This window comes from Chenopodium album, chromosome 10 (assembly GCF_948465745.1).
Source record: "Chenopodium album chromosome 10, dcCheAlbu1.1, whole genome shotgun sequence".
Lineage (NCBI taxonomy): Eukaryota > Viridiplantae > Streptophyta > Magnoliopsida > Caryophyllales > Amaranthaceae > Chenopodium > Chenopodium album.
This window is the reverse complement of record NC_137843.1, coordinates 45,318,375-45,344,980: the sequence shown is the minus strand read 5'-3', so window position 1 is coordinate 45,344,980 and position 26,606 is coordinate 45,318,375. Positions and strand designations below refer to the sequence as shown.

The 26,606-nt window shown below is 33.7% G+C and overlaps 2 protein-coding genes and 1 long non-coding RNA gene across 3 annotated transcripts; all 3 read left to right on the top strand.

Annotated features, from left to right (window-relative positions):
* The first annotated feature begins 400 nt into the window (after positions 1–400).
* On the top strand, positions 401–4,455 carry LOC145563971 (uncharacterized). Its single transcript, XR_014094698.1, has 4 exons — positions 401–618; positions 746–852; positions 2,370–2,554; positions 4,231–4,455. It is a non-coding gene; the product is annotated as an uncharacterized LOC145563971 (long non-coding RNA).
* Positions 4,456–17,722: 13,267 nt separating this feature from the next.
* On the top strand, positions 17,723–19,294 carry LOC145565255 (protein FAR1-RELATED SEQUENCE 3-like). The gene is made up of 2 exons (XM_081625319.1): positions 17,723–18,022; positions 18,176–19,294. The coding sequence occupies exons 1-2, from the start codon at positions 17,723–17,725 to the stop codon at positions 19,292–19,294; spliced, it is 1,419 nt and encodes a 472-aa protein (XP_081481445.1).
* A 147-nt stretch (positions 19,295–19,441) lies between these two features.
* On the top strand, positions 19,442–20,181 carry LOC145565254 (uncharacterized). The gene is made up of 3 exons (XM_081625318.1): positions 19,442–19,932; positions 20,023–20,037; positions 20,166–20,181. The coding sequence occupies exons 1-3, from the start codon at positions 19,442–19,444 to the stop codon at positions 20,179–20,181; spliced, it is 522 nt and encodes a 173-aa protein (XP_081481444.1).
* The last annotated feature ends 6,425 nt before the right edge of the window (positions 20,182–26,606 follow it).

Below are 26,606 nucleotides of genomic sequence, written 5' to 3'. Positions count from 1 at the left end.
TTACAAATATTAAGTCAGAGAAATTTTGACCAAAATATTTGTAACTAACTACAAACGCTGTTTACAAGTATGAAGTTACTTCTTCCTATTAATTTTTAGGGTATTTAATTTTTATTGAAGTTAGAGGAAATAACTTCTCGATTGAAACAAACAAAAGACTTAGGGCTTGTTTGACATTGTTTTTTGTTTTCAATTTTTTTGAAAACCAAAAACCAAAAACAGGAAACAAGAAAAAGGTGTTTCCACTTTTCAATTGTCAGTTTTCAAAATTATCATGATTTTAATAAGTTTGACTAATTTTTTATTTATTATATGACATATATCATATGATTTTAAAAAGCAAAAAACCAAAAAACAGAAAACCAAAGTGATGCCAAACGAACCCTTAAATTTTATTTTTTTTCACTTTCGCTCCAACTATTCCTCCTCTTGCGCGACCTAGCTCTCATGGCGAAAACTCACTGAAACCCATTTTCACTATTGCGCGACCTAGCTTTCATTGTGAAAACTCCTGCATAGCTTTTTCCTCGGTTCCTTAATTCTACAGTTTCGACTTAAATTGCTTTGGTTTTATCGAATTGGGGTTCAGCTTTAGTGGTTCTACATCAAGGTTTTAAGGTATGAATTTTTCGAATTAGGGTTCTTGTAATTTTCCCTTTCTTAATTCAATTATAGTCTTAAAATTTGAATTAAATTTTGTTGTTGATCAGTTGTCTTAAGTAATTTCGATTTTGTTCTTGGCAAGTACTCCTCCATAACGACGAACGTCTTCCTCTTACAGCTTCTCCAACGATTTTTTAGCTGATTTTTGAATTTTGGGTTCAGCAATATTGCTTCTATTGAGGTTTAAAGGTATGTAATTTTCGAATTAGGGTTCTTGTAATTATCCCTTTTCTTAATTCAGTAAAGCCCTAAAATTCGAATTGAATGTTGTTGTTGTGAATTACTTGATTAATTTTAAATCAAATTGTATTATTGAAAACCAAGAAAATTACTTTTGGATGTTAGTTCTGTAAGCTATTTCTTGTTTTCCTTTTTGTTTCTCTTGATGTGACTGTTGTAGTCCTCTGAGGCTCTGACAATGCTATTACATTATTGATCATGCTATAGTAAAACAACTCCTTTGTAAACTCTTTCTTCGTAGGATCCTACAGAATTTCATATAACCAAATTACATTGGTTTTACCATGAAATGTCAAACAATAATTTTACATCAATATTTCAGACTAAATTACCTGGTTTTGAATCCCTTTTTTTTTAATGCTTATTACACTGCAGTTTTTTTGTGTCTTAGGTGCTAGATGACGGCAGAATTGTTTTGAATAGAGGTTTTTTCACAAAGAAATTCTAAAAAACAATCAGCTGCGAGAGAGTTTTTACATCAATATACTGTACAGGATGTCCAACTCGGAGTATATAGCAGCTTTGCCTGTTTAGCAGGCCTAATAGAATTTTTTTTATTAGAATACTTGATTACACACATGGGGTAAAAATAATGTTGTGAGCAAGTTATATTAATTAGTACGCATCTCTTGCACTATACCATGTCTGAATCAGAACATTATAACAAAGCCTAAACTGCAACAGCTTGTTGTCTCCCGGCCTCATTGAGTTCAATATCTGACTGTCCCTAGATCATTAAATCGAGTAGAATTACAAGTTTGAGTAAACACACCAATTTTAATTATTCAGTTATTCCCATTGATTGTATTGAATTTACAAAACTATAATTCTATAGAGAAAATGAACGAGTGGTAGCCTAGTAGCCATATATGAAGTGTACTTACATTTTGATCATACTTGTGAGTTTACTGTTTTTGTAGGTATTTTATCTCTTAGGAGTTGATTGATAATGTCTGGTAGTTGTTTGAAATTATGGCCTGAATTTCAGAACTGAATGCAGAATTGAAAATCAGAACTGCAGCTCAGAACTGAAAATCAGAAATGAATTCAGAGCTGAATTTTAGAACTCAATTTAGAGTTGAATTTCAGAACTGAAAATCAGAATTGAATTCAGAACTGAAAATCAAAACTGAATTCAAAGCTAAATTTCAGAATTAAAGCTTAGAATTAAAAATCAGAACTGAAAATCAGAACTGAAATCAGAGCTGAATTTCAGAACTGAAAATCAGTATAATATTACAAGTTGAAGATTGTAGACAAGTGAAGGAGCTAATGGCAGTCGAAATTGTGGATTGTGGTGTAATTGAAGGAGATCATGCTGTCATTTGTCTTCCCCAACTTAGGCAACTTGTTCTAATTATATTGCCTCAGATGGAAAGCATCTATAAGGGTCGACTTGTTTGTGCTTTACTTCTATCTTGTACTATAATGGATTGTTCAAAACTGAAGCGTCTTCTGTTCTCCAGGATAGATTTACGAGAAGAGTCATATGTCTCTTGTCTAGAACAGATTGAAGGCCAAGAGAAATGGTGGGACTTGTTAGTATGGGATCAGCCGGAATCTAAGGCTTTGCTCAAACCCCTATTTAGATGCAGGTCTTTGGATGACAAGATTGTTTACTACTGACTTAGCCACCTTGCTGTGTCAAATGGTTTGTTTGCTTCCTTCTCTCTCTTTCCCTCCCCCGCCCCCACCCCTCTTTTACTTCCAAAAGCACTCCTTATTCAGTTAAGGAGTATTCCCTACTACCACTGGGTGATTAATCTTATGATTTTATTATCGCACTATATAGTCCTAAACTCTTCAAAGCTTATGATAATAAAGTTTTCCAGTTGTTTGTTGAAAAGACTATGTTATTTTTAAAAGAGAATAAAAAAGACCTTTCATGATGTATTATATGCTTAAGACTTTGGCATTTAGCCTAATACACTATGTAATTTAATATAACGTATGTCATGTAATATTTTGATCAGTTGAGCAATATTATGGCTTTTCATAAACTACTACTCGTACTACTTAATTAAAAGAGTGTTGAATTAGATTCAAAGTTCCTCTAGTGTGCTACTAATTTTTATTTTTTTATTATTGGTTAGGAGAAGGGCTTCCTTGGCTGTAACCTCTCATAGGTCCAGCAGTGTGCTAATTGGAGTATATGTAATTGTTTTTTTTTTCTTTTTCAAGGAAATGTATGTAAGCTCATTAATAACTAACTAACTGTGTAGAATACTAGGCTGTTTGTGTTTCGATATTTATGTTATTATTTGGAACTTAGAAGTAGTATCAATGAGAGAGGATAAAACTTCCAATATGCCCTTTCTCATGTCATTGAGTATCGATCATGAGATCTTCTAAAATCGGGAGAGAACCTCTAATCACTTGAGTTATCCTTTACCTTTAAAATTTGCTTATTAAAATGTTTGATATTTGGGTTAAATAGTAGCTTAATATTTATTTTTGTAATGTTAATCATATAACTAAATCAAAATCTTGGTATATTTAAAATTTTGATTTCATTTTATTTTTAACTTCCAAATTTTTATTTCCATGAAAGAGTTTAGTAATTTCTAAGTTTTTTCAATCAGTTTTTTTTTTTTTTTTTTTTAAAAAAATAATCTCTGCCAGTTGCTTCTGTCACCTTGTTTCCTTCCTTGACCATCATTTTGGGTTCTGACATTTTAGCTCAACCAAAATTGGCAGAAAAACATTTCCATATTTTGAAAGTTGTACTTTTAACAATTCAGTGTGGTGTTTCATTTTTCTGTTATTCCCTTACGCATAAGTACAATTACACTAACTTGAATAGAGAAGAGGCTGTAAAGAACCTGTTACCTGCAACTGAAGGACCCGGAAGTCATAACCCTTATTTTTCCAATTCATAAAAAAAATTTGTGTTTCTGGAAGGTCTTTAACACAAATCATCCATATTGCATTATCTTTTCACATTCGTTTTTAATTGTGACATGAATGGTTGAATGGATGTATGACATTAGTCTCTAGGATCCTTCTATAGTATATTTCTTTGTATCTTCATCATCATGCTATCCACAACATGGCCTTCTAGTTCTTTACATTTTTTTTAAACTGAGAAATCACGGCCATTATTATTTTTCAGAAACATTGGTTTAGTAGTACATGTGTTTCAAGTATTAATATCAGTTGTTCTTTCCTGCATGCTTAAACTCTCCCCTCGTCGGGCTTAGTTTGGTATGATTGTGTGAGTCCTGTATGTAAAATATAAGTATGTCAATTGCATACAGAGAAATTTTTATCTTTGACAATTTTTATAAAGTATAATAGACACGTTTTTTTTTATATATATATTTGCAGGAGTATTTGGCAAGACTTGCAGCCTACAACGATGTAGAATTGGATGAGATTCGAAAACAATGGACTAAGTTTTTTAGGCTTAATTTTTTTGTTAAAAGGCTAGTTATCTTATTAATCGATGTTATGATTAATCGCATTTAGCTTAATAAAACAATATAATACATTTCTATATATCTACTTTTATTTAGCCTATTGATTATTGTTATTATATTTCTAAATTATAAATCAATGATTTTTTTTATTCAAGTTTTAATTGTTTTTTGGAAATTAAAGTATAGTTAATTTTGTTGTATTGTATTGTTGTGGATGAATAATTCAAGTTGTGTGGAATTATTTGGAGTGTTTGTATTGTATATATGTTGTGGGTGAATTTAAGTTATATGGAAGTATTCGGAGTACTGTTTTGTTGGTTGAATTGTAACAGGTTGTAACCCATCTGACGATGAGTCGTTTGGTAGGATATACTACCATTCTCGTATTCGAATCAAATATTTATAAAGAAAAAAATATTTATTTATTAGTGTAGACACCCAAATATGTCTCCCCAAAACCAAACCCAGTGATGAGTACCTTTCGCGTCATTTGATTATCGAACGAAGTGAAAGTGTGAAAAGTCTAATGATGAGGATGTTTTATTAAAATATTTCTCTTTTTGTTTTCAAAAAATATTTCTTCTCTTACTCTTGTTTATGAAAAATAGCCAGTCCAATTTAGTTTGGTCCATGATAAGGGTCCAATAATAGTGTAGTTGGATTGAGCTTGAAAAGAGCTTTCCAATGATATATTATAAGGCCAGATTCCGATGAATTTTGAGGAAGTTATGGATTAAATTAAATTAGGCCCAATGATTTTAAATGTGGCCCAATGATCTAGAGGAGGGCCTATTAATTATTATTCCTAAAGTAATTAGGATTGATTTTGATCTTCCAGGAATATCTAGAAGGTTCTCTTTAATTATAATGAGATTAGGATTGATAATTATATTTTTAAAGAAAAGATGTTTTATTTCAAATAAAATATGTTAAATCTGATTTTAAACCTGCTTGAACGCAGAATTACCGATAACTGGTTTGAAAGGTGATTCCGCGTGTAAAAGTACGTTGTACTTTTGAACCAGCGCGAGACGACAGAGTCGTCGCCTGGCGCTGACCTTCGTCGCCTGGCGATGAGCTTGTCGTCTGGCGCTGACTCCTGTCGTTGGCGACAGGAGGTATTTTATTCCGAATATGATTTTCTTTAATCCCGTGCTATTTTTTCTATAAATAGGGGTCGTATCTCCTTATTTTCAATAATCAACAATCATCTAATTCTATTCTTTCTCTCTCTAAAAGCTAGAATATTCTTTCTCTCTCTTCTAAACCTTCCCTTTTACAAAATTCCTCATACATTAGATCTAGACACATCTAGCCAAGTTCAAAGTTGCCTTCGCCCTACACGTGAAAGGTTTGATATTTCTGAGGGTTTGGTCCCAATTCCTATTTCAATTCTTTGATTTGATTTGATTGTTTTGTATTATTTTCCTTGAAGTTACTAACGCGTGTATTTTGTTATTAGAAAGAGATACAAGGCATCCAAGTAAGTAATTTAATAGTTATTTTGATATAGAAATCATGCTTTAATTATTTTAATTCATAATATCATGTTAGGATGTCTTTATGATTCCTAGTATCATGTTTAGGGTAATAACTAAAGTTTCTAATATCATGTAAATACTATTATGATGCTTCCTATTTCTTTTCTAATATCATGTTAGTATCATGTGAGGGATAAACATTATAAAGATTTGATCTTTAATGTTTAGTGACATGCTAGGGTTTGTTATTAATCTTGTTAGTATCATGCCTAGGATCTTGCTAATATTATTAAGCTTTATTGAGATTGAGATTATGATGATGATGATTATTTTATGTTGCTTGATATTATTGTTGTTATTGCTTGATCACGCCTATTATGCATGTTTAAAGGGAATTTGTACTTGTAATCAAGCTTAATAAGATAATTAATAATCTTGTTTAGGTTAATATGATTATAATTCAAGTGATCGCCACTAATAGATTTGTTTGTGAATTAATATTCAACCAACATAGATAAACAGGTTTAGGGTTAATTCGTTGATTGTATGTTAGTCAGAAAGCGCACATGAATACGAGAAGAATAAAGTAGAGGCCTATTATTAGGGCAAATTCAATCTTTTTTAGGTTGAATTTGTACCTTCATCCCCGAACTTCCAGTCATGGTTCCAGACCTATTGGAGTTAACGATCTCCTAGATCGTTAAGGGGTGTAACCTTCACCTTGTGAATGGTTAACAAGTTCCTAAAACTTGTTGGCGACTCTTTTACTCTAGCTTCCTTCCCTTTGGACGCCACTATGCTTAAGTGTATGATCACAATGGGGCTCAAGTGTGGGATGCTTGAAATATTTCCCAACAGTTTTTTGGCGACTCCACTGGGGACGGATTTCTATTTTAATTCCTAAAATTTATTTTGGCAATGTTTTAGAATGAGTGGATGAGACTCGAAAAGTTCTAAGTATTTCATGTGCGTAATTTTGATTAACATTGTGGCATATGCATAAAAAGGTTCTCATTGGAAAGACCATCCGTAATGAGTAAAAAACATAGGATTTTTACACGTAGGAATCTAGGGAAATATCTTCCACAATTAAAATCGAAATAACGCTACGAAAAAACTGGAATATTCAAGAACAGAAAGCTGCCGAGGCATGTAGGAATTAGCGCTGAGAAAACAGCGTCAGCGCCTAACGATGGCGCTGTCGCCTGGCGGAAAGCTTGTCATCTGGCGACAGTGTCAGCGTCTGGCGACGACGCTATTTTCTCGCGCCAAATTCTTCCACTACCGAGCCAGGTTTTTACCTTCTTGTTTCGACTAGTTTTCTAGTACTGTTTGCTCGGTTTTACTTCCTGGTTGAGTTTTTTTCTTATTTTCTGAAACCCATATGTGTTCTACATATGGACATAACCCTCTGGGAATTTATGCTCCATCTACCCAATCGAACGCTCCTGGCAACGAAGGGTACATTCGAGATTGTTGAATTCACCAAACTATGGAAGCGAGTTTAACTCGCGGGGTCCCATCCACACGTGTCAACCCTTCCAAAGATAAGGCTTCCGCGCGGTTCATTCGGACTCATAACCATGGACCCTCTTTGACTAACCTATATCCTGAACTTTAGAGAACTAGAGCCGTGGTTAGGTTGCAAACTCATTGCATTATATTGTGACTATATGACTACTTGCGCATTATTTGCTGTGCGTACTCTATGTGTTTTTCCTAACCGTTTGTTTAACTTGTGTATGAGTTAAATAAATAAAATAATGACTAAAAGGACTTTGCTAATTTAATTAATTGATTAATTAATAAATGATTAAAGTCTAAAAAATTGATCAAACTTGACTTAGTACGACTTTTAGGCTAATCCCTTTAGATTAAAATACTGGAAACAGTCCCAGGTCGATGTTCCATAATGGCGCAAAGATTTGGACTGTGGCGCCATACGCTAGTGTCCGGCGTCAGGCGACGATTTCGTCGTCTGGCGTTGGCCGCCAGCGTCTGGCAACGATACCGTCGCTTGACAACAACCTGTAATTTTGCTTGAGTCTTCACGATGTGTCAGTTTAATCAATTTGCTAATTAATTTGCTAACACGGCCTATCAGTTTATTAATGGTAGTAATTATATTCAGTCCTTAATCGAGTCTAGGCACATAGTCCCATGGTCTCACAAAAAGAGTCAAAGTATGTCTCTTACATTCACTATTAAAGCACACACATAATATATCACATTTTGACCATGTCTAGAGAGTTTCGTATGCACGAATTTTCCGTCATTTGAGTTGGGGTACATTCTATTCCTAATTCTTCTATATATCCCCATCTACATCATCTTTCCATTCTCTACATGCTTTCTCCATATCACAATATTTATTCTTCCAACCTCCTTCCATCTACTGCATGTTGAATAGAGTTTGAGTCAAATAATTAACAGTAAATATCCTCAATTTCCTTTCCACAACACTTGGTCAAGGAGGGAAGGGCGATTAATTAAGGACAACACCTTTGTTCAAGTGCTACTTTTTTGACAAACCAATTAGTTGGAAAAGAAAGGCTAAGAAGATTATGGCGTCTCAGGAAGAAGTTAATGAACTCAAGAAGGATGTAGCCAACCTAACTGAATTGATGAAGAGTATAGCTCTTCAAGTTAATGACCCTGCGAAGCAACAACAAATGGAGCTCATGCAAGAAAGCTTGAGCAAAATATCCAATGACTATAGATTTCAGGGCATTAGCTCACAAGGGGTCTTAGTGGACAAGGAACTTCTTCCACAGAAGTTCAATGCCACCGACATCCCTAAGTTCAAGGCAACAAATAATCCTTACTTCCACTTAAGGGCATTCGAGACAATAATAAATATTAAGGGGATAGATAAGAAAATTTTTCATACATTGTTTTCTTTATCACTTGAAACCGTTTGTTAACAATGGTTCTTTTCTCTTGATAAAGAGAAAACCTCTACTTGGGATGCTATTGTAAACGCTTTCATTGATTGATATAAATGTATTATTCAAGTCGAAAACGACTATAGACAACTTGAGATGCTAAGACAAAAAGAGAATGAAGGCTTTACTTCTTTCTTTAATAAGTGGAGGGAAACTTCCGCTAAGATGATTGAGGTGCCCACCGAAAAAGAATCTGTAAAGATGTTCATCAAGAACCTTCAAGATAAGTATTCGAAGCATTTGAAATATCAACACAACTTGAATACTTTCAAAACCGTCTATGACATAGGAATTAAAATAGAAGATGACATGGCAAAGAAAAAAGCTGCTAACAATAGTAACAACAGTGGCTGGAAAGGAAAGAAGAACGACAATCCTTCTTCTTTCGAAAACGCCCACTCTAGTAATAATGTTAGTGCCTTTGATCTCAATGAAGTCTTAGCCATGGATAATCAAGGGTCTAAAAAGCAACTAAGGAAAGATTTCACTCCTATTGGGATGAACTATGATACTGCCTTCGATCGACTTCATGCCAAGGGACTCATTACTCCTATTGGACCTATTCAAGATCCCGCACCTGAGAAGAGATTGCCTAGATGGAACCCAGATGCACGTTGCAAGTACCATCAAGGTAGGGGTCATACTACTGAGAGCTGTTGGAAGCTAAAGGAGGCCATCCAATACTTGATCGATAATAACAAGCTTCCCATACCTCCAGCTAGCAAGAAGACCAAGTGATAATAAGAGCGCAAGACACGAGGCGAGCTTTAACGAAAAGATTTCGTGACCTCTTTTTCTATCTTTTTTTTATTCCCCAAATAAGTCTAGCATAGGCACCCTTTGTTTTCCTTAGATTTTATTTTGTAGGTTCTTTCTTTTTCCCTTTAATAAAATGAGCATTTATTTTCTCGCATATGATTATTTCATTACATTGCAAAAAAAAAAAAAAAACAAATAAAAAAAAAATAAATAAATAAAAAAAAATAAAAAAAATAAAAATAAAAAATCCATGTCGAACTAAGCACAAGGTATACCAATGATTTGAGGCACCCCTTGTAGCCTGTCATATCACCTTTCACCTTTCAAATATACAATCTTTTTTTTTGATAAACCACTTTGAGCCTCACCTAACGATATGCCTTATCTTTTTTCAACCCTCATCTACCTAACCTTGGGATGGGATGGTGTGCAACTTAAGCAATTTTCAAAGAACAAAAGCTTGAGTGCTTTCAAAAGATTATAATAGCAAAAAGCAAAAAATAATAAAAGTATACAAAAGGGCAAGTGTTCCAATGTCATTAACATGAACATGCCTTTGATATGAACACGTCTCAGATTGCGTCTCTTATCGAGTTCTCGGTACCGTGCCTGAGAAACATGAATGCCAAGTGAGCGATAGACTGCATGATCGGGATTGCCTACACTTATCAAAAAAGGTTCAAAATAAAAAAATGCAAAAGCAAAAAAAAGAGAGCAAAAATAAAAAAGAAAGAGCTCAAAAGTGAGAAACCTCAAGCATAATAATACAAAGATTCAAAAGCAAGGTTACACACCTTGGGGGCTTATCTAGGGTCTTGAGCCTTTATCCCCTTCTTCTTCAATCTTTAGCCTAACCACGTTACAACCCTTAAAAGAACTCTTTGAGGTACACACATACTTGTGCAAGGTTCGTCTAGAGTTACGTTCGGCCTGATTCCTAAAGGATATGTAGGTAACCTCACACTGAGGTGCGGCCGTAAAAAAAAATGCATTCATATTCACGTTTATAATTGATCATATCAAGGGATATCCAATGCTCATCCTTATCCATGTAGAGCTAGACTTGGGGGCTTGATCCCTACATCATTAGCTTACCTAGCCTAAAGAGTCACCATTATTTGGCTCTTCTCATAATACTTTCCCATACACTTAGCCTTTGCAGCCTAGCTTTAGTGTCACTTTCACACACTGCACAGATACATGACCAAATAGTACTTCCTTTAAAAACCGTTCGTCACGAAATCTTAACATAACGTGGAAGCATACCTTGTCATCATTGCATCACGAAGTATGAAGTGCTTAGCCTCCGTGCCTAAGTTACCTAAATACTTTCATCCAAAATTAACAATGGAGATAGCCTAGGATGTTACAATCTTCGTGCCCTAAGATACAACGTTGATCCATACATTTGTTAAAAGCTCATTCAACATGCACCTTCAAAAAACTTCACTTCCTGTCTTTTTGCGTCTTTCTTTTTCAGGAGAAAGTCGATACCCTCCACAAAAATGACGGAAATTTTTTGTTTTTCTGCGTTTTCAAGTCGAATGCACACATAAGTCATGTACATATCGAGTCTCATGAGTCAATACTTTGCACACACAAGTCACAATCGAGTTGAGTCGACCTCGAGTCGGTCAATCACATTAAGTCAAGTTTACACCTTGAGTCATGTCAAGCCATGTGTATCAAAACGCTTTGAGTCGAGTCATGACAAGTCATATGTGTTAAAAACACATTAAGTATTATGCAATGAGTCAAGCAACACTGAGCCTTAGGTCAACCCTTAAAAGAAAGATGAGCAAAGTCCTATAGTCCAAAATATAAATGCAGGTACAAAAGATTTGAAGCAAAAGGACGCAAATGGTTTAACAAATCAACTAGAGTCTGCCTGATCGCAGTTAGATTGGCGATCAGCCTGATTGATTGAGCACATCCGGATTTTGATCAAACACCTCGTTTGGAATAGTAATTGGTCATAATCGCGAATTTCCCAAGATGAAAGATCTCTACGGAAGTTAACTTAGACTCGATAAAATCTTGAAGGATAATATTTTCGACAGAGTTTCAAGGCACTACCACTCCCGAAGAACAAGCAAGCAAGGACATTCCTGGATTTTTCGAAAAACCGCGAATATAAACGCATGAAATTCTTATATGGATCGGTAAATTAAAGATGAGGAGCTTTAATTTGCCAAAGACTTGAGCAAATTTGGTTGAGAAACGGAGGAAACGACCAAGTTGAAGGTTCGGAGTGAAACCAAGCAACGAACAGTAGCAACAACGACTACAACGCCCGACGACAAGGTTGTCGTCAGGCGCTAAAGCTCGTCGCCTGGCGACAGAGCAAAATACTGGCGATAGTATGCACTGGTGCGCGCGGGTACGGCGACAAGATACATGGCCCCCATATTAGATTATGCGGACCTCATGCAGTAATTTCGGGTTCCTTGGCACGCCAGTTAGCCCCATAAGAAAATGGACATGATTAAGTAATCGGCTCGATTACAATCACAGTAAGTGATCGACCTGATAAATGATCGTCTCAATTAGCTTAAAGCGCCTAAACATTGGCTCATCGCAAAAAGCACCGACGTAATGGTTCACAAGCAGCAAAATGCGCCGACGTACTGGCACCGCGGTAATTTCAGCAAATATCGCAACAGCAAAGTTCAAGCGAGCTTTAAGGATCGACAAGCGTTGGTCTTCGATAATTTTCTTCGGAATATTATTGCAATAACTAAGAACGACTTCAAGCAAAGTTATCTTCGACGACGTTTCCAAAGATTGTGGAGGTTGTCACCCAGATTTGAGAAGATGGCACGAGATGGGCGGTTTTCGACGATGTTTGCAAAGATTGTGGAGGTTATCACCCAGATTTGAGAAGATGGCACGAGACGGGAGGTCTTCGACGAAATTCGCTATGATTGGGAAGGTTGTCACCATAATTCAAGAAAATAGCTTGAGATGTAGCAGCAGTGATAGACGGCGTTCCCTAGGATGTGGAGGGTTGTCGTAAAAAACAACTGAGGATGGCTTCAAGAGAAGTTATCTTCGACGACGTTCCCTAGGATGTGAAAGGTTGTCAGAAATAGGAGGTGATTTCAAGCGAAGTTATCTTCGATCATATTCCCTAGGATGTGGAAGATGGTCATAAAACAGCGGAAATTGAAGGCAGCTGCAAGCGTGGTAGTCTTTAGACGATATCCCCTAGCTTGAGGAAGATCGTCAAACAAAAATCGGTTACTCCAGAGACATGTGCTCGACGGTGCAAGATACGCGTTTCTTAACTCTTTTATCTGTTTAACTAACGCTAGTTTGCAGGTATCGGCATTACAAGAATGATTTAGGATCGCAAAACGTTCTGAATCATTCTCCGTCCCTATCGCTACTTTGACTTTTCGTTTTCGAAACTTGCATTTCTCTAAACTCAGTCAAAGTGGGGGCTTCTGTAGACACCCAAATATGTCTCCCAAAAACCAAACCCGGTGATGAATACCTTTCGCGTCATTTGATTATCGAACGAAGTGAAAGTGTGGAAAGTCTAATGATGAGGATGTTTTATTAAAATATTTCTCTTTCTGTTTTCAAAAAATATTTCTTCTCTTACTCTTGTTTAAGAAAAATAGCCAGTCCAATTTAGTTTGGTCCATGATAAGGGTCCAATAATAGTGTAGTTGGATTGGGGTTGAAAAGAGCTTTCCAATGATATATTATAAGGCCCAATTCCGATGAATTATGAGGAAGTTATGGATTAAATTAAATTAGGCCCAATGATTTTAAATGTGGCCCAATGATCTAGAGGAGGGCCTATTAATTATTATTCCTAAAGTAATTAGGATTGATTTTGATATTCCAGGAATATCTAGAAGGTTCTCTTTAATTCTAATGAGATTAGGATTGATAATTATATTTTTAAAGAAAATATGTTTTATTTCAAATAAAATATGTTAAATCTGATTTTAAACCTGCTTGAACGCAGAATTACCGATAACTGGTTTGAAAGGTGATTCCGCGTGTAAAAGTACGTTGTACTTTTGAACCAGCGCGAGACGACAGAGTCGTCGCCTGGCGCTGACCTTCGTCGCCTGGCGATGAGCTTGTCGTCTGGCGCTGACTCCTGTCGTTGGCGACAGGAGGTATTTTATTCCGAATATGATTTTCTTTGATCCCGTGCTATTTTTTCTATAAATAGGGGTCGTATCTCCTTATTTTCAATAATCAACAATCATCTAATTCTATTCTTTCTCTCTTTAAAAGCTAGAATCTTATTCTTTCTCTCTCTTCTAAACCTTCCCTTTTACAAAATTCCTCATACATTAGATCTAGACACATCTAGCCAAGTTCAAAGTTGCCTTCGCCCTACACGTGAAAGGTTTGATATTTATGAGGGTTTGGTCCCAATTCCTATTCCAATTCTTTGATTTGATTTAATTGTTTTGTATTATTTTCCTTGAAGTTACTAACGCGTGTATTTTGTTATTAGAAAGAGATACAAGGCATCCAAGTAAGTAATTTTATAGTTATTTTGATATAGAAATCATGCTTTAATTATTTTAATTCCTAGTATCATGTTAGGATGTCTTTATGATTCCTAGTATCATATTTAGGGTAATAACTAAAGTTTCTAATATCATGTAAATACTATTATGATGCTTCCTATTTCTTTTCTAATATCATGTTAGTATCATGTTAGGGATAAACATTATAAAGATTTGATCTTTAATGTTTAGTGACATGCTAAGGTTTGTTATTAATCTTGTTAGTATCATGCCTAGGATCTTGCTAATATTATTAAGCTTTATTGAGATTGAGATTATGATGATGATGATTATTTTATGTTGCTTGATATTATTGTTGTTATTGCTTGATCACGCCTATTATGCATGTTTAAAGGGAATTTGTACATGTAATCAAGCTTAATAAGATAATTAATAATCTTGTTTAGGTTAATATGATTATAATTCAAGTGATCGCCAATAATAGATTTGTTTGTGCATTAATATTCAACCAACATAGATAAACAGGTTTAGGGTTAATTCGTTGATTGTATGTTAGTCAGAAAGCGCACATGAATACGAGAAGAATAAAGTAGAGGCCTATTATTAGGGCAAGTTCAATCTCTTTTAGGTTGGATTTGTACCTTTATCCCCGAACTTCCAGTCATGGTTCCAGACCTATTGGAGTTAACGATCTCCTGGATCGTTAAGGGGTGTAACCTTCACCCTGGGAACGGTTTACAAGCTCCTAAAACTTGTTGGCGACTCTTTTGCTCTAGCTTCCTTCCCTTTGGACGCCACCATGCTTAAGTGTATGATCACTGTGGGGCTTAAGTGTGGGATGCTTGAAATATTTCCCCATAATTAGTAATTGGCGTAATCTAATGCTAGTTACTAATAGTATTTTTTTAAAAAAATAAAAACAAATATATTCGTAACCGGCGTTAAGATTTACCAGTTACTAATAATACCCTAATTGTAACCGACGTGACTTAATGCCAGTTACGATTAGTATGATTTCTAACTTGGAAAATAGACTTTTTGTAACTGGCGTTGGGTTAAGCCAGTTACGAATAGTACATTATTTGTAACTAACATTAGCCGGTTAAGAATAACTTTCACTAGATGTAACGGTGACATTCGCAACCAACAATGCCAGTTACAAAAAGTCAATTTCGCCAGTTACAAATAGCATTTTTTCTACTAGTGCATGTAGTATGAAAACCTTAAGCTTAGGATATATACTTGAATACAATTCCTAAGATTTGGAACTGAAAGATTTATGTCTTCGTCATGTGCAATAACTAGATATATAAATGCATCAAATTATGGAGATAATTAAGTTCGTCCATTTGGGTCGTCGTTATGTCATAGCTAAAGATACTAGCGATCTTTGGGCTAATAAAATAGACAAAAGCCTAATTATACGGATATTATAAGGTCACACAAAGGGCCTAGATTCAGCATGAGAGGACGAGGCCCATGATGGGCCTCATCCCCTAATATGGCCGACCATAAGGAGGGTTTGGAGAGGTTTCGGGCTTCCTAACCTAGTCTAATTATAATATGATTATAAGTAAACTAGGTGCCTAGTTAATTCAAGAGAACAGTTTTACTGTTAAGTTGAAACCCTAATTAGCAAACACGAAACCAAGCTTCTCTCAAATTCCCCTCTCTCACACGGCTCTCTTTCTCCTCCTCGGCGCCGGTTGTGGTGGTTCGTGGTGGTCGGTCTTGTCCATTAAAGGTGGTGATCGTGGTTTTCCTCCTTCACTCGACCAATCTAGTATTGGTGGACGGCTCGTTCGAATCCCGTGGACTAAGTAGAGGAGCAACGCTTGGGGCTTTATTCTCTTCCTGATTTGCCGATCTAATAGCTTCGTGGAGATCACGCTTCAAAAGTATGATTATGTTCCTTGTATGTTATGCATGCGATCTTGGTTTAGGTGCTTATAAATATGATTCATTTTTTCCGCATGTAGTACCTATAAACTCCTACAGGATCATGACAAATAATTAGAAAGCATAAAAAATAACAAGCAATAAAACATAAAAATCAAACAAAAACAATAATTACATTAAAAAAAAACTATATTACTACACAAATTCGACTAAAAACCCTAATTACAACAATTGAAATTAAAATTTTCAATCAAATAATTAAAAAAAAAACTATAAGTTCAGCAAATTACATAGATTCGAAAACTAAAAGAAAAATCGACAATTTGGATCAAAGTTCAGGTAATACTTCAGATTTGATTAAGTAGTTGAGCGTTTGATGAAAATCATTGAAGAACTGGATATAGAAAATGAAGATTCGACAAATAGGAAGAAAAATTTAACAACAAAACTGCAAATACGAAAAGAAATAAATATGAATGCCCTAATATTTCAACTGAAATCACAAATACTCAAACAAATGATTCGAAAAACCCTAATTTCGCAATCAAACTCCCAAAAATTGGATTTAAAATCGAAATAAAATATAAAACACAAAAAAAATTTACCTCAATGAATAACAAAATCGAAAAATACGAAGTACTAGAAGATCGAAACCAAAGAGTTTGAAAAATCAATGAGCGCAAGCGAAGAATTGAAATCGCAAAATATCACCTTTGAGAGAATTCGAAGGTAGAGAGATAAAATATGGAAGAAGAGAGAAAGAAAATGAAGGGCACATGAATTAGAAGGGGGGTCATTCAACTACAGAAATTACAAAAATACTCTTAATGAGGCGAGTTAAACGTGAGCCGTCTGATTGAGAGCAATGAACTGTCACGATGAGTTCCTAGTTCCTATTACAGACCTTTATATATATATATATATGTGTGTGTGTGTGTGTGTGTGTGCGTGTATAACCCGCCTTTTTCAATTTCATTAAGGGCATTTTGGTAGTTTTGCAAGTTGAATGACCTTTCTCCTATTCTTTTCGCAGCTCTTTTGTTTCTCTCTCCTCTCTTTCACTTTCTCACTCTACTCTCAAATCTCTCTGTATTTTCGTTTCTCTTGTATCGAAATCGAATTTTTGTTCTTTGCTGATCAATTTTTTTGCTGTGATTCTTTGATTTTCGTCATTGTTTGAGGTAATTCTTTTTGATTTGTATACTTTTTGTGATTTTGTGAATTTTTTTTTATCGATTTGCGATTTGTTTTGTTCGATTTGAGATTTTTTTTTTCGTTCGATTTATTATTTTTGAATTGTTGTTTTTGTTTTCGTTCGATTTTTCCAACTTATTTCTATTTTATTTAGTGTTGTTTTGTTATGCTTTTGTGTTTTTTAAAGTACTTTCTATGATTTATGGTTCATATACAACGATTTAGGGATTTTTTTGAATTACTTACTACATTTTAGGGTTATATATTACGATTTGGGGTTTTTTTTTAAAATTTTGAGTCTAATTGTATGATTTTGTGTTGTTTTGAGTCTTATATTACGATTTATTGTTCATTGCATTATATTATGATTTTGTCTTGTTTTGAGCTATATTACGATTTTGTTATGATGTGATTTACTTTTCATTATTAATTTTGCTTAATCCTTATAACTTCATGTTTTTTAGTTTGTTTTATTTTTTCAGTTTTTTTTTTTTACTTTTTGCTTTGAGTCATTAACTTTTTAGTATACCTCTAATAGTTTTTATTAGTATACTTTTTAAAATTGGTTTACTTTTTGTTATTTTTTATTTACTTTTTCTTTGATTCATTTACTTTTCAGGAAAATGACTGAAAGAGTAGAGCATTGTTCTACTGCTGTCACTAATGAAGATATGAATGTAAGAATTTTTAAAACACCCACTCAGCCTGTGCTTCCTAGGATATATTATAATTTTGGAGGTGATAAAGAGTATATGCCAAGTTGTTCTTTGGAAAACAAACCCTTTGTTGGAATGAAATTTGATTCTTTTGAACATGGTATTGCCTTTTATTACAAATATGCCAATGAGTGTGGATTTAAAGTCCGTTCTAGTACTACTAAAGTACAAAATAATAAGGATGATTCTAATGATAAAGGAGTTAGTGTAATTAAATATTTATTATGTAGCAAAGAAGGGTATGTGACAAATAACAAGAAAGCTGGTAAACAAGTTGAAGGTGCATGTTTAAGGAAAAAGACTGTGAAGAGAGTTGGATGTCCTGCTAAGATTAAGTTTAGGTTTTGTAATGGTGGCTAGTATATTGTTTATTCTTTTTATGAGCCTCATTCTCACCCTTTTTCTACACCTATTAGTAGGCAGGTTACTAAATATGAAGTTGGTTTAAATTTTGCTCATAAGAAGTTTATTTTTGACAACTCAAAGTTAAATATAGGGGTTATTATGTCTTATAGGATCATGAAAGAACTTTGTGATGGGTTTAAAAATGTCAGGGGCAGTAAAAATGATTTCAAAAATTTTTCTAGGGACTTAAACCTTGAACAAAAAGTGAAAACCAGTAAAGCGGGTTATTATTTTGATTACTGTGTTGATGAAAGAAGGCACTTGACTCGTGTTTTTTGGGCTGATGCTATTGGTAGAAGAGATTATCAATTGTTTGGGGACTCTTTATCTTTTGATTCTACCTATGATACAAATAAATATTCATTGGTTTTCTGTTCTTTTACTGGAGTTGATAATCATAAGAGATGTGTTACATTTTGTGCTGCTTTATTATCTAAAGAAGATATAGAATCTTTTATGTGGCTATTTCAAACTTTTTCGAAGTGTATGGGAAGAGAACCCTCTTGTATAATCACTAATCAAGACCCTACAATGGATATTGCCATACAAAAGGATTTTACCAAGAGCAAACACAGGTTATGTATGTGGCACATAATGAGGAAGGTACCTAAAAAGGTTGGAACTCATTTTGGTAATGAAACTGTCTCCTTGAAAAAGCTAAGTGCAGTGGTTTGGGATAGAGAAATTGATCCCCATGTATTTGTTGATGGCTGGAACAGTGTTATGGAGGAATTTGACCTTGTCAATCATGAGTGGTTTGCATACATGTTCAAGATTAAACATCTTTGGATCCTTGCATATTTCAAGGACGTATTTATGGGTGGGTTACTGCGTTCTACTTCTAGGTCTGAAGGTGAAAACAGTTTCTTTTGTAATTTTACAAACCCCCATGTGACCTGTGTTGAATTCTTTGTCCGTTATGAAACTGCTCTTGATGCTCAAAGGCATGAACAGGATGAGTTGAACAGGCTTAATAAATCTGAGCCTCAATTGCTTACTCATTTACACTTGGAAAAGCACGTTGCTGTTGTTTATACTCGTGCCATCTTTTATGATTTTCAAGAAGAATGCTAGGCAGCCTGTTTCTCATGTGGTGTTGAAAGTTGTAGTTCCCTGTATGGAGATGGTGTGGAGTTTTCTGTAATTGTTGATCATGAGAAAAGGAAAAATTTTGATGTAAATTTTAACTTGGCCACATATGAGTCAAGTTGTGCCTGTAAAATGTTTGAGAGTCAAGGCATCTTATGTAAATTTTTATTATGGCTGAAGAAAACTTCAACCATAAATGTTGTTCTGCATGATGCTTCTAAGTATGATAAGAAGAAGCAATTGGTGAGTGATGTGTGGTCCAAGATTTTCAGTTGTGTGAGTTTATCTGACCAATCTGAGGATGATTTATCTGAGCTTATTAGGACATTATCTTCATTTGAGGAGCAGATGCTGACAAAGAATAATCTTGGTAATGCAACTAGTTCAAAAGAGGTAAAAGATGCTGATATTCAGGTTTTGATTGGGTCAAATGAAGTAGATGTAAACATCTTGCCTCCAAATCAGTGTCTTAATAAAGGTTCTGCCAGAAGTTTAAAGCGGTTGAAGTGTGCAAAAGAAATAGCTTCTGAAGAAAAATCCAAAAAGAGCAGAACCTGTAGAGCTTGTGGGCAATCTGATGTTTCACATGACAGTAGAAACTGTCCAAACAAGTACTGCTTCAGGTATTTTAATTTTAAATGTGTTACATTTACTTTAATCTGTTATTTATTTACTTTAACATTTAACTTGATTTACTTTTTATTTTTGTGCAGGTATTATTATACTTGGTACTTTTTTTTTTGGTATTTTACCTTTGTAATTTTCTCATTTACTTTAAGTTGAAATTAATTTACTTTACATTGTAATTTATTTACTTTAATTTATCACTGATTTTCTGATATTTATTTTTGTGCAGTTATTATAATACTTGAAAATTTAAAGAAGTTTTCGAAAATCAAAATCAAGATATACTGAAGTTTGATTTTTATTATTATAATATTTTTACATTTACTCTAAGTAATTGTACTACATAATTAAAGTGTAGTTTATTTACTTTTAGCTATTATACATTAACTTTATGATATTTTATATCATATGAATTGTGTTATTTATGTAATGTCCTTACTTACAAAATTGAAGATAATATCCTATATTACTCCTTTCGTCCTAGAATACTTGGCACGATTTCCATTTTCCATTCTAAAATACTTGACATATTTCTAAAAATAGCATGGAACCATATTTACCACGTTTGAGATGAGTTTGTTTACCTCAAAACATAAATATTTCTCGTGAATCACCACAAATTCACTCTAGTTCTTATCAATGTACAAGTACTCGTACAACCACTAGTAGAAAAAATGTTATTTGTAACTGGCGAAATTGACTTTTTGTAACTGGCATTGTTGGTTGTGAATGCCACCGTTACAACTAGTGAAAATTATTCGTAACCGGCTAATGTTAGTTACAAATAATATACTATTCGTAACTGTCTTAACCTAACGCCAGTTACAAAAAGTCTATTTTCCAAATTATAAAGCATACTATTCGTAACTGGCATTAACTTACACCGGTTACAATTAGTGTATTATTAGTAACTGGCAAATCTTGACGCCGGTTACGAATATATATATATATATATATATATATATATATATATATATATATATATTTTAAAAAAATACTATTTGTAACTAGCATTAGATTACGCCAGTTACTAATAAATAAATAATTTTTTTATAAATATTTTATTCAAATACAAGAATGGTAGTATATCCTACCAAATGACCCATCGTCAAATGGGTTACAACCTGTTACAATTCAACCAATAAAACAAGTACTCCAAATATTTCCACATAACTTTAATTCACCCACGACATACAATACAATCAAACACTCCAACTAATAACAATACAACAAAATAAACTATACTTTCAACAAAACAATAAAAACTTGAATAAATATTATTAGACCCACAAAGCCGTAGTATTTACAAACATTTACATGAACTTATGAATATCCCGACTTCCTAAGCAGTAATAACCCATATACTAACAATAGGTAGCTGTAAAATTTAGTATATATAATTGAAAATGAATCAATCAGAATTTTCAAGGAAGGATATCATCATTGTCCATGCCGAAAACACAATCTTGGGAACCTAAAGCCCCTGACCTTGTTAGGAGTTGGATCGACCTCTGAGCCATACACAAGTTGAACCATTAGACCTTCAGAAGTTCTTTTCAGATGTAGAGTCCTCGCAAAATATAGAAAACTACAATTACTAAATGATAGGAAAATAACAATTTGGTAAACTACATTAAATAATTGTAAACACTTAAACATTATCTTGACACCTGCTTGAGCACCAAAAAGGTTTGCATGAGAGAAGCTTTGCTTTTTCCAAAAAGAATTGCAGATTATGAAACTCAACCCAAAATACTATCTCACGTCCCTTTAATGTCACCATATCCATTATATGATAGTATAGTGTATAGTAACAAACTTTAATCAAAATCACAATTTTTAAGAGGGGAGGCAATGATTATATAGTGCTAATAATATTATAAAACTTGATTATAGATGTTTACATTATAAGAGCGGGTAGAGGTACCTACAAATCATTATTTAATAAGAGACCAAGAGTGAATATATACCTCCACTTTAAGTACAAGATATATATTCCTAACACAAGCAAGCTAAAAAAATCCTAAGAGATCGACTATATATTGTGAAAAGTTATGATAGTCTTTCTAGAGCATCAACTCATTACTCTTCACTGAATTGAGAGTTGTTCAAGATTAATTTCAGAGTATAATATTTAGCAAGGGGGAGTAGTAGTAGAATACAGTAGAAAGGGGGTAGCAGTAGCTTGTGTATAGTAACAACCTATCATAGCAACCATAAACACGGCAACAACGAGTGACAACAATAACCAAATTTGCAAAAGCATCCCATCAATAACAACTACCAACACTAACACACACTCCCACAAACCTGACCCAGGAAAGTAGCAACAAATTACCCATAAAAAAGTCTACTGCATTTAAATCTTAAAATAGTCAAAGAAGATCACAGCAAAGGATATTAAATAACAAAAATGTCAAAGTCACAACTTATTCTTATGAAAAGTAGACAAAAAATCACTAAAATATCAACTTAACCACTAAATTTTTAAATAAACAAATTCCATAACACAACCATGCTCACATACATGGTATTCACGAATTTTAGCAAAAACACTCCAATGCAATTGAGAAATAAGAAAATTTAGCCACCAAAAAGTAAACTAAATATTCAGAAACTGAAATTCATATACTTAAAACCTAGGTAGACAATATAGAGTATAGACTTATTATCATACAAGATGTCCAAATACAGAAGATTTATTTAAACTAGATTTCTTAAAGATTACTGCTTCTCAACTTTAGAATGCTTTCCCATATAGACTTCACAATGGACATCATTTTCTTTCTCAATTTCAAAATGATCATCATTCCTTTCTTTTATAAAAAGAAAAGAAGGCTTATAAAGAGGATCGATTGGAAAACAGAACAAAACATAATACAAAGTACACAACATGATATAAGAAACCCAAATCTAGAAGTAAAAATAAGCAATAAAACTTTTAAACTCGAGCATCTTTAAAAAATATAAGGTAGAGATTAACCTAATAGTTTAGTAAAACATGCTAGAAGATGCACCACAGCAAAAATAATTAAATAAATCATCACATAGAAGCACAAACATAGAACGATCGTTGAATGCTACAATGAACAAGAAATGACACCATAAAATAAACCTGAAACAAGAAGTACTGACAATGATCATTCAACAGAGCCTGAGAGGACTTGATAATCTTCCAATGATATTCATATTCTGACTAATTGAAATTTCTCCTGGTTTCATAGTTTCACCTCAATATCATGTGTGCTTCTGCATGCTTTTCAGTTAATTTCGTAACTATTTTGTATTAACTATAGATCCTTTTTGTTACATAATTGATTTTGTGCCTTCTTTATTCTATTCAAAATTTTAATCATTGAGCATAGTTTACATCATATATTTTTCGACATAACTTAAAAACTTGGATGGGCAGGTGATTACTCCTAGGAAGTTTGCATTACTGTGTTTCCGGTTGCTGCATCCTGCCAAAGACGAAAACCAGTGTGATAAGCTCAATCGTGGAAGCCGTCAACTCTACTAGAAAGATGGTCATTTCTCACACAATATGTATACCATACTTTATTCTACAAATATCTCGTTAAGATTATTTAGGAACCCTCTCTAAGTTGCATAATTAGCCAGACGTAATGGTAGCATTGGCAAAGCTCCTAATCATACTGCTCTTCAAACATATAGGTTCTGTTAGGCAAGTATGTATTACGCTTGGCTGTGGGAGCTCCACTTACGGAAGAGAGGCATATCGATATAGCATGGAAGGTCTTGCAAGAAGGCCACCGCAAGTATGAATATCATTGATAATCTGATGAATAAGCATTCTAATAGAAAATCGTTGGAGGTCGAAGCTGAGGAGGAAGACGTTCGTCGTTATGGAGGAGTACCTTCCAAGAACAAAATCGAAATTACTCAGCTAACTAATCAACAACAAAGTTTAATTCGAATATTAGGACATTGCAGCACTTGCTCTGCAATCTTTTTATTTATTTTTTTGGTCCAAACTTGCCTTGCAATCTTAGTCACCATTTCAGATTATCTTGCTTAATCCCTTGAGGTATTTTAGTTTGTATGTCGTTTCTATTTCCCTAACTAGCTGGACCTTGTTGGATTCTTTTATCCTACACCTCTCTGCCAAACTCTGTTAACTTTTTATAATTGAATTAATCTACTAATTTTTGATAGTTGTGGTTTGAAATAAAACATGCAGTAATCCTATAAATTGAAAGCCTATAACTAAAAGATTCAAGAACAAATTCTGAAACATGTAGTATACAGGGATGTACTAATGAATTAAACACTCAAAACACATAATAAATTCTAAAAGCTATCCTTCAATTAAAGATCTTATCATAAAGATGCAGTAAACATACCAAATTAAACCTCTTTTTTTGCAATCTCTTTTTTTTCACAGGAAGTTCTTCAAATTCTGCTTACAACAACACAACAAACAATGAATAGGTTAAATACAACAACCAAAAAAATCCCCAAAAAAACGACTGGAAGCTTTTCAACTGGATGAAATGGAACAAAAAAAACAAAACAAAACAGGCTATTACATATGAGCATACCCAAAACATTCTAGAAAAAGGTTCTAATTATTTCAATAAATATAGCGAAATTCAATATATAAGGTTAAAAAATTCGATTGGAAAATAGAATCGACTCAGAGTTATTAGGCAAATTAAAAGGTTTAATCTAACAAAAACGAAGATAATCATACGAAAAATTTTACCATATGAATATTCCAACAAATCATATGGGCTGACAAGATTGTTTGAAACTCATGAATTGAATTGCAGAATAAAGTAATAAAAACAAAGATCCAGCGAAAAGGGTAACGGTTTTAATGGTTAGGGTTCTTTAGTACCAGTTGATATTGACATTTGGATTGATTGAAACTCATAAATTGAATTGAAGATTGATGAATCGAGCGCACAAATTGGGGAAATTTGATTATACTCAAAAGCAAGAGTTTTGGGATTGAGGAAGACTCCAGTAAAGGGATATTGGGAATAGTAGGATTTTCTTTTTGAAACATTTCACTTGATGAAAATTTTAAGTGGCGCGTTTATTTAGTTTCAACAGCTCTATATTGCGGTACTTTTTATTTTGCGCCTCAATTTTACACGAAACGTGATTTTTCAACACTATTTTTATATCGCATGGCTAGATAAGCACCTTAATAGGCTGTATTTGTAGTATTGCTATTAAATTTAAGAAAGGAAAAATTACAAGAACCCTAATTCAAAAAATTGCATACCATAAAATCTTGATATAGAACCACTAAAAGCTGAACCCAAATTTGAAAATTCCAAACTGAATGAAGTGAGTTGGAGCAAAGAAGGAACTGTAGGAGGAAGGAGGAGTTTTTCACAAGAAAGCTAAGCGCGAGAAGATGGAGCGAAAGTGAAAAAAAAAAGCTTAAGTCTTTTGTTTGTATTTCAGCGAGAAATTGTTTCCTTTCTTTAAAAAAAAAAAAAATATCCTCTAACTTCAATAAATATTAAATGAAAATTAAATAAAATTAATAGAAAGTAGTAACTTAGTATTTGTAACTGACGTTTTGTAAGCTAGTTACAAACTTTTTGGTCAAAGTTTCTTTGACTTAATATTTGTAACTGGCATTTGTAAGCTAGTTACAAACGCTTTGGTCAAAGTTCTTTGACTTAATATTTGTAACTGGCATTTGTAAGCTAGTTACAAATTTTTTAGTCAAAGTTTCTTTGACTTAATATTTGTAATTTCCATTTATTTAGTCAGTTACTAATAAAACATCAAACAATGATAAACCACATATTAGTAACTAACATTTACTACACCGGTTACTAATGTCATGAAATTTGTAACTGGCATTATCTTAGTCAGTTACTATTGATGCTTTCGTAACTAGCATAACATACGCCGATTACTAATAGGGCGTTACAAATAGCACTTTTTCTACTAGTGAACTCTATATTGATAGCTACCAAGTAAAGCATGGTTAAATGGTAAGGATTGAACCAACTTTGAAAGTATGAGATCAATCATAAAACATTTCATCTTACCTAGACACTCATGTAGTACTCATCCTCATTCCCTTTACAAATATCACTATTCTTTTCTAGACATTGTATTCCCTTTACGTTTGGTCCATTTTCTTTTACTTTAACAGTATTATTCTTTATTTTAAAATCGAATACCATATTTCAGAAAGATTTCATTTTCTAAACTTTATTCTTTTACCTTTAACATATTTCTATTAATTTAACTTAAATTAAAGTTGGGTCACTTTGAGTCAACTTCAAGTTGAGTCAGGTCATTTGGGTCGGGTCGTTTCGTGTCAAGTCTTTTCGAATCAAGTCTACTTTTGGGTTTCAAATAGAGGTGGCAATTCGGGTTAACGGGTCGAGTTCAGGTCAGATTTTGGGTCGGTTTCGGGTTATGCTTAGAAACTATCAAAAATAGTGTAAATCTTAATATTATTATGAAATATGAAATTTGGGTGAAATTGGGTCGAATTCGGGTTGTTTGGATTCAGGTTTCTCTTAGTAACTTCGGTTCAGGTTATCAAGTCGGGTCAGGGATTGCCAGCCTTAGTTTCAAATCAAGGTCGGATCAATTTCACATTGTTTCAGGTCACTTGTTTCAAGTTGATCATGGGTAGAGTCATTTAGGTTGGGTCATTAGGTCTGGGTTA